The sequence below is a fragment of the Amia ocellicauda genome, chromosome 6 (assembly GCF_036373705.1).
Source record: "Amia ocellicauda isolate fAmiCal2 chromosome 6, fAmiCal2.hap1, whole genome shotgun sequence".
Classification (NCBI taxonomy): domain Eukaryota; kingdom Metazoa; phylum Chordata; class Actinopteri; order Amiiformes; family Amiidae; genus Amia; species Amia ocellicauda.
In genome coordinates this window covers 38,830,515-38,839,529 of record NC_089855.1, presented here as the reverse complement: position 1 = coordinate 38,839,529, position 9,015 = coordinate 38,830,515, and the positions used below count along the sequence as shown (strand labels likewise).

General features: G+C 36.5%; 1 protein-coding gene across 2 annotated transcripts in view; it reads left to right on the top strand.

Annotated features, from left to right (window-relative positions):
* Positions 1–515: 515 nt before the first annotated feature.
* Positions 516–9,015, top strand: part of rrp1 (ribosomal RNA processing 1) — a 52,382-nt gene continuing 43,882 nt past the window's right edge. For both annotated transcript variants that reach the window (XM_066707094.1, XM_066707095.1), the window contains exons 1-9: positions 516–682; positions 1,348–1,430; positions 1,866–1,923; positions 3,028–3,113; positions 3,396–3,457; positions 4,057–4,186; positions 5,469–5,533; positions 7,594–7,775; positions 8,159–8,262. In XM_066707094.1, the coding sequence (XP_066563191.1) occupies positions 532–682; positions 1,348–1,430; positions 1,866–1,923; positions 3,028–3,113; positions 3,396–3,457; positions 4,057–4,186; positions 5,469–5,533; positions 7,594–7,775; positions 8,159–8,262 (921 nt within the window). In that variant the 5' untranslated portion in view covers positions 516–531. The remainder of the gene's footprint in view (positions 683–1,347; positions 1,431–1,865; positions 1,924–3,027; positions 3,114–3,395; positions 3,458–4,056; positions 4,187–5,468; positions 5,534–7,593; positions 7,776–8,158; positions 8,263–9,015) is intronic.

Genomic DNA, 9,015 nt, shown 5'->3' with positions numbered 1-9,015 from the left:
CGTTTGGTGTCCATTAGTAACTAAGTGATCCAAGTGACACCAAACGAGCACGATGGGTCGAATGGCCTCTTGTTTGTAAACTTTCGTATGTTCTTATGTGATGTTCTTCCTGGAGATAAAGCAGAATAATAAACTCCTCACACACGTTTACACCAGTAACTTGAACTGGGATTACAAACTCGAATGACATACTCAAGCATGGTACGGATTTGTATAGGTAACAAATAAGTTATTATTGTACACAATCACCAAAGAATCCGCAATCTTTCTATCAATCAACTCGCAAAATTTGGCTTCGCCACGAATCTTGTTGTGACGTCACCTTCGGCGGATTTCGGCTGTCTCCACGAGCAGGAGTCACCTTCGGCGGCTCTCGGCTGTTTCCATGAGCGAGGCATCATGAGAAATGTTCGCCAGAAAAGTCCGTATAGTCTCACCCTAGTGAGTCATGGCTGGAGCCCGAGAGTGACATCATCAAACTGCGTCGCTTTTTTTTTTTAACAACGTGTTTAAGGAGGTGAGGTGTTCCACATGTTAACAGCATACTGGAAGATGGCGCCTATGCTACAACAACCAGAAGTTCAGTTCGCGCAGAGATTAGCTTCTAATGAAAAACCTATACGTACGAGAGCCATTAAGAAGCTGAGGAAGTATCTCAGCATTCGAACACAAAAGGATAAAGGTAATGCTATGGTCCTTAAAGTAATCGCAGAACCGTCACATATCCTATTTAATTCAAGCATGCGTTAATTTAAGTATTTGAAAACCTAATGTATTAGTACAGTTTACACACACTTGTATTTGTATAAATAAAAGAGTAAATTAAATCTAAAAATGGACAGGATACTTACTTCAGTCTTGCAATGTTGTGATGCCTTGAACGAAGTTATAAACTTCATTAAAGTTACTGATCAAAACGAACGTCCTGAAAGTTTACATTCGTTTAAAGCCCATAGCAGTATTGGATATTTTAGTCATCCTTTCTAAAACTGTGTGGTTGTCTTCCTTTTTTAAATTCTGAAAGTAAACGTGTACTGCATTTACGTTTTGTATTGAAAATTGTTCTACTGTCCAATATCGTGTATACAACGGATTGTGTTTACTTGCATTACTTGTTTTATACTTATTTTTCCCGACAAGATTTTAATTTGCCATGAAAAAAACTCCACTGATATTGCTACTAGCGTTAACCTTACTTTGATAAGTCTTTTGAATCACAATATAATTTGGGGCATATGCATTTTTTGGTGTAAGATATCTGCATCTTCGATTCTTTACTTATATTTTACAATTATATAGCAAGAGTTATTTATGGGTGTAATTACCTGAACATTCCTGTTCTTGCAGGAGCGTTTACGAATGATGAACTACTCAAAATATGGAAGGGACTCTTCTACTGCATGTGGATGCAAGACAAACCACTGTTACAGGCGAGTGTTGGCTTCATTTTTCTAAATATCTGCTTTTATTTTATTTTACTGTCCATTAATCCAATTAATTTGTTAGCGTTATCATTAAATAATACAGGAAAACACTCTGGCAGTGCAAATAGGGGGAGGGGAGGAGCGGGGGTGGAACCTCTTAAATGTAAATTTGAATGTTTTATTTTATTTATAGAAACCTAATTGTTAACTAAAACGTGTAGTTTTCATTTTCGGAATGGTTAAAAACTAAGATAACAAAAGCTGTTAATATTGGAAGAATAGATGCTTTGTATTATGCTTGATCTGCGAGTTTCCTCACAATATTTATTCAATTTGACAAGTAACTTGCGCAATTTATGTAATTAATCGTAATTGGTTATTTGGGTTGCTTTACACTGAGGTGCATGTTTACATTTATATTTTCTGTGCTTTGGTTTATAGGAAGAGCTCTCTGCTGTCATATCCAATCTGATCCATGCCTTGCAGAATGTGGATACCCGTAAGTCAAGCACTACTTAATGTCAATGGAGCAGTTTGAGCTTGTAACTTTTCATACTCAAACTACGCAGAATTAGTTCTATAGCAGTACCCTGCTCATTACATCGACTACGTTTACATGCATAATATTTGGTCATCAGGAATCAATATTTGTCCATTACCGAATTAATTGATTCTTAATTGATACCATCTATTTACGTGATCGCACATTCATGAGGTTTATTGTGGGTACCTGTTTACATGTCAATCATAACCCGAATATGCTACTTTGTGACTTGAGCAGTCTGCCTTTTCTAGCATAAAACACACTTTCATCTCTGTGCATCTTGTTGACTTTAGTCATACCCTTGCGATTAAGACAGATGTAGCAATTGCAAACTCTCATCTTACTACTGTTCAGACGGCGACGATATGATATGAAGCAGAGGTATTTACTTCAAATGTCATGACCATGTACAACAGATCACAAATTCTATCTATCTATTTATCTATCTATCTATATATATATCCTTTTCTCCTATTGAACGTTTTATCAACGTTATATACCGGGTCCTTTAATTAGAATGGATCCATTCAGGTTATTATATTGCGACAGAGATATTTATATGAAGGAATTATATGCAGAATGGACTTTATTCAGATTATTAACGGAATGCATGGAAATGTGTAAAATTGCATGGATAAGAAACAATCAGGACGAATCACTGTCTCCTGATCTGATTGTACAACAGTATTATTCATGAACAACTTCTTTGGAGGGTGGGTCATACCAATACCAATACCTGACCAACTTTATTCAGTAATGTGACTCCTGTGCCAAAGCAGGAGATATGTAGGCCCTATACATTTACTGGTGGACTGTTTGAATTAGTTTGCCCAGTTTATTGTGAAAAGTCACACTGCACAAGAGCTTTAGCATTGTCTGGAGGACACTGCTCTCAATGCTACCACTTACAGCTGCATTAAGTCTGCTGATTATCTTGTTAATAATACAGGGATAGCAGTTACACAATAAACTGGAAAAACTCAAACCCAGAAAACCCCATTCCTAACTTAAGAAACCATCTCATGTCAATATTACATCTTTGTTTTGTGTTTTTCTCAGAATTTGTATATCTTGAGACATTTCTGCAGACTATGAACCGTGAGTGGACTGGCATCGACAGACTCCGTTTGGATAAATTTTACATGGTAAAGCTCCTAACGAGGGGTTTCCAATGCTAGCATAGGAAATCCCCACTTTTCCAGTTGCTAAATTGAAATTGATATTGACTATGTAACTCAGAAAAGGTTTGATGTGTAATGTATTATAGCCTGAATGTAATGCATTACTGTATTTATACCAGGGAAATAACTTATTGGAAAAGTATGCCTAATATTGCCATACACATTTTATGGTTTACTTTCCACACATTGAACTTGTAAAAATGTTTTAAATGCAATCTATCAGCTGTTTATTTGTTCCACATACAGCTTGTCCGAATGGTTTTAAGGCAGGCTTTTGAAATGCTGAAAAGGAGGGCCTGGGAACCAAGGCAAGTGATTTTAATTGAGTTCAGTAACAAATTACATGAAATGGGAATCTCTCTTAAGTCCCCTGCATTTATAAATTTCCAGATGATCACTGCATCGGGAAATGGGCTTATATGTTTACTCCTGCATTTTGACTAGAATAAGATTTCAATATTTTGACTAAGTATCTGGTAATCTTATAATAAATTGTATAATTAAAAAATATATTATTGTAATGCTTTAAATGTATGTTATTTTTGGATAGTTATGTACACAACTTTATAATGAAAACAAATTTGACTTTTTGGTGGTTTTCCTTAAGCTATTTCTGCCATGTTGAATGCACTTTCGGACTGAATGGAGGATATATTTTTAATGTGATATTTAATAATTTACTATAAATAAAATATACATAACTGATGCACATTATGTCCACAAAAATCAGGCGCATCAGGAGAGAGAACAATCAAAACATCTGCAAAGAGTATTCTCTTTCATACTTGAGAGAATTAAGTATATCACAATAGTCTGATCAGGGTTAATTTTACAAGCGTAGATGTGTGTTGTATGTGATTATAAGAGAATGAGGAACTGTCCATTAATCCTATTTATATTTCTCCAGTCTGGTGCAGAGATTCACTGAACTGCTTACAGCTCAGATCCTTCGCAGTACCAGTGGCTGCCCATCAGGGATTCAGTTCCACGTCCTTGATATTTACATGGCAGAGCTTGCAACTGTTGGATCACAAGAGGTAATATACAGCATGCTTTGTCACTTGGAGGACAGAAATCTTTTCTTTTTCAAAATTATACTATTACTAGAGATGCACTCCATGGACTCAATGTGTATAAACCTTTCAAAACTTGCATCATGTATATCCAGACTCAATAGGGAAATAATCAATTGGATGTATCGGATGCATTCGGCCCCCAGAATAGTTCTTTCCGAATAGAGTTGGTTTCTGAAACCTTGCTTCAGTGATTAGGTCACTTACTTCCGCTTGAAGGCGGGACTAAGCAGGGTGACAGTCCAGATAGCCATTGACAGGTTAGAAATATTTTAAAGCAAAAACTGGGAAAAAGTAATACGAAAGTTTGGAAACATTGTGCAAGCAGGGATCGTCTGTAAGATCATTGCAAAACCATGAAGCATAAGTAAAATTTTGCCTACAGTTCTATATATTTACATTTTGTATAAAATAAAAACTGGCACTAACAAACTTATTGCCTTTTCATTAATTTAGTTCCAGAGTACATTGTTCAACATTTTGAACAGTGATCATCAACATACACAGTACTACAGGATAACATGTCTTGCCTTAGATATGTTCATTTGTTGGTAGGACTATAGAAAAAAAAATCTTAACGTGTATCCAATCCAGCAAAAATGCAGAAGCAAACCATTCAGGTCGAGAGATGTGGAAAGTAAAACAAGAAAAAAGCACTAAGAAATCACAGAAAAGTTAAAAGTAACAATCATAATAAAATACTGATCACAAAAATAAAAGGAAATAATGGTGAATATTACATATATATAGCGATCAAGTACAATGTGAATGCTGCGAACACTCCTACCCCCGATTTCCTCCCCCACCCCACATGTGCACTCCTGTCCCCAGAACGAAGATTACATATGGTAAATAGACCTTTGCTAAATAATGTTGGGAACCCCTGGTCTACCTGATTGAAAGCTTTTGTGTTATTGATTACTATCAGTAAAAGTACTCCTCCAATGGTAATGCCACTTGATTTTTGTTTTGCATATTCTTAATGAATGAAGTATAACAATTATGTACTTTAATTGATCTATCGGATCAAGGTTTTTCAAATCTATATAGGACCAGGAGTGAGTTTTACTGCTGGATATAGTAATCTTGGTATAAAAACCTTAAAGCTAACTTTGTACCCTTTTGGTTTTGCACTTACATTCTTGTTACAATTTACATTTTGAGTATAACCAGCACAGGCTACAGGCATGGTCCCCAACCCTTTCCTGGAGAGTATTCATAACAGTTTTCCACATTGTCATTTCAGCTCTCCGCTGAACAGAATCTGACATTCATCGATCCATTTTGTAAAATGGCAGCTAAAACAAAGGAGTAAGTACTAATGAGGTATTAAATATGTCTTGCACTTGCTTCATCATTTTCCAAATTAGTATTTTGGGCCTACACATTAATTTGGATCTATCAGAGTTCCCAAATATAGCGCTTATGAATAGGGCTGTGCAATTTGGGGAAAATATCTAATTGCGATTTTTCTGACAGATATTGCGATTGCGATTTGATTTACGATTTAATGTTGAAAAGTCACGCTTCAGCTCAATATTCTCAATAGTGTGCAAGACACTCTAAATTAGAATACAAAATGCCTTTAACAAATACTTTGTACTTGTTAACATATTCTTCACACAGTAAAGGCTCCCAGTATGTGGCATTACAAAATAAAGTGCAGAACAAATCTTGACTCCAACCGCAGTCTTACAATCACTTGCTGAAACCCCCCAAACCTTCTACGGTCTACAGGGAAGTATGCCGTTTGCAGACAGCGAGTCTTCAGCTCAAAGTCATCATTGATAAATTGCACAGTGAGACTAAGATACGGTTCGGTCGTCCTGCTTGACCACAAGTCTGTTGTTGTGGTGTAATATTCCATGTGTGTCAATTCCATCTCAACTTTATTCCTACATTCAATGTACAGCTGTGGGATTGAAACTCAGCTAAATTATGTGCGAGAGGGAATTCTATATCTCATGTCTAGCGTTCGTATGAGGTTTTTAAACCCCTCTTTGGTCACTGCAGTAAAAAGCACGATGTCTTTAGCGAGATAGTGGGTTATGACGTTATCTCCTGGTGCCTTCGTGAGGTCTTTTCATATGGTGTAACAGCCGCAAACAACTCTGAAATTGTACTTTGCTGTTGCTTGAATTCCACGATAGCTCTTGCAAATTACCTTTTTTTTGTTCGATGTCTGTCACTTCGAAACCGAAATAATCCCATATTACTGAAGTGCTGTTTTTCTTGGGTATTAAATCGCTCTGACTCTGCAGACGCCACAATCCCACTCCACCGCGCTCTCCTGTTTGTTTTTTAATGGTGGGCGTTTACGCAGTTGGCAAGGGCAGTGCTGATTGGGGAGAACGGAGGTGTGCTCACTCAATTGGTTAGTAAGACTGCCACACAAAGAGGGCAGTCATGCTTTTGCTCTGGGACATCGCAGCCTTTTGCGATTAGCTAATCACAACGTTTCATATCGCGATTGCGATTCGATTTCGATTAATCGTTCAGCCCTACTTATGAACACTGTAGTCTGAGAAATAACGCGTTAGTTATTAAATCTTATATTAACATTGCATATCTATCCATAGGCACTCGAATTAGGAGAATAACAATGGGGGAACACCCAGCAATAGTTAATTAAGTCAAGAAAACAAGTATGGGTGATGCACAGCTCAATTAATGCAAAAACTTAATCTTGATGAATTGCAGACCATGATAATAATGCCTGCTTCCCTGTAACTAATTAATGAGTATTGCCAGTTTTATTTGAATTGTTTTAATGCCATTTCTTATAAATACCATTTTTAGGTTTTTACTTGTATGAATTGGCAAATATTCATGTTTATGTAAACCTTTTAAATACTAATCAGTAATTGGTATCATCCCTAGTTTAAATTTTCAGGTTTGTCTAACCAGGAAGGAAACTTACTAGTTGCAAGATCAGTTTCCCTGTGTTTACCTTCATTTCTATTTTACTTAATTTGCATTGTATTTGTATTTTCTTCTATGAATAAAAATTGTGTACATTTCTGATCAGGAGTACAGTTTATAGGTATATTTGCTGATTTTTATGTATGCTTCAATCCTCTTATTTATCATGAGAATACTGATGATAAACCAGAATGATACGGTTATATGTGTAGATGCTACAGTCCCACTCCATGTCCATATAACGCATACTAAACAAACCAAAAACAGAGAAGGAATCAAGGCTGGCAGTTAATGAGCCTTCAGCATGTGCACCCCCACTTTAAGCATGATCTGATGGTCTAGAACAGTGGTCACCAGTTGCCCTGGATAAGGATGTCTGCCAATAAAACCTGTCCCTATCACTTGTAGTGAAGTTCTAAAGCTCTGATCATGTGTGTCCCCTCTTGCAGCCACCTCCTCCTGCAGGCCATATCAGGAAGCATCTTCAATGAGATTGTGGACCAGGCTCCCTTTGCTATTGAGGACCTAATGAAGGAGCTCAATCAAAAGGGGAATGATTTGGACTTTGAAGAAGTTGAACATTTAGATCTTTCAAGCACCTCCAAGAAAATCAAAGGACCGCGAGTAAATGGTGGGCACCTAGAATCATGTATATGTTTTTTTTTTTTTTTTTAATAATTGTTTAATAATGAAAATTCTCTTGCCTCTTCAAAGTGTTGAGTAGGTTTAGCAAATCAAATGGAAAAACAAAGACTCAAAGGAAGACTAGTGAACCATACTGCTGAGGGAGACTCGCTAATGTCTTCACTGATTAACTTCTGATTTTCTAATGTAAAACAAACCTCACTCGGTTCTATTCACACCATCAATTTCTTAATCACAGTGATTTTGGAGTTAAATAATTCCTAAAGGAATAGATCAATGAATGTGTGATTTGTCTGTTTTTCATTTGCTTTAGCCCAATAGTGGCAATATCGAAATGTGACACTAAAGATTCTCTTCCCTACATGGCAGGAAATAAAAATGAAAAAGATTATGAATCTGAAGATGAGGAATCTGATTTGGAAGATGGTTTTGAACCACAAGATGACAGTGACGGAATAGGGCCAGTGCTTCAGGTTAGTAGTTCATTTTAATCTGCCATGTTATTAAACTACACTATTAAAAGGGAACTGTATCCCAACCTTTATCTTAATTCTGTTAACTGTATATATTACCACTACATACTACTAGGTGTCTGACCCAGGATATTTTCCATTTGGAAGAATTTCACAATTTTGCATGTGTTCCGACTCATTTTGGGCAACGCCATAAACAAACGTAAAGTAGTTGTGGCCCTAGACTGCCTGCAGGCTAGCCTGGTGTCTACAAGGCAAAACTTATTAAAAATAGTAAATGTATTTGGATAAACTGATAAGCTGGTTTTAGTGACTTTTATATTCTTAATATTCTCTCTAATATATATGAGGCCATAGTGACCATGTCAGGTTTTAACCTTTTGAGCAATATGTTTAAAATCCTCTACCGTGACTCAGGAGCATACAAGCATCTCAACTCCTCTGTTCATCACAGGGATAAATGGAAGAAAATATCTGAATAGAGTCAGTTAATTATTTTCCATGTTAAACAGTAATAACATTGTATATTAAATAAATTGAATGTGGATGGAGAATCCAGCAAAATGTATATACATAGCCTACATTAGGGCTGTGTGATATGACGATATATATCGTATGACGATAGAAAAACGTCTATCGTTTCATATTATGGTATATCGTTTATATCGTGGTGTCATAAATTGCAATCTTTACAGCAGTATTTTTCGTCATTAGGACGCTTTGCGTTCTCCCCGGTTCTTCCACACGTGTTGG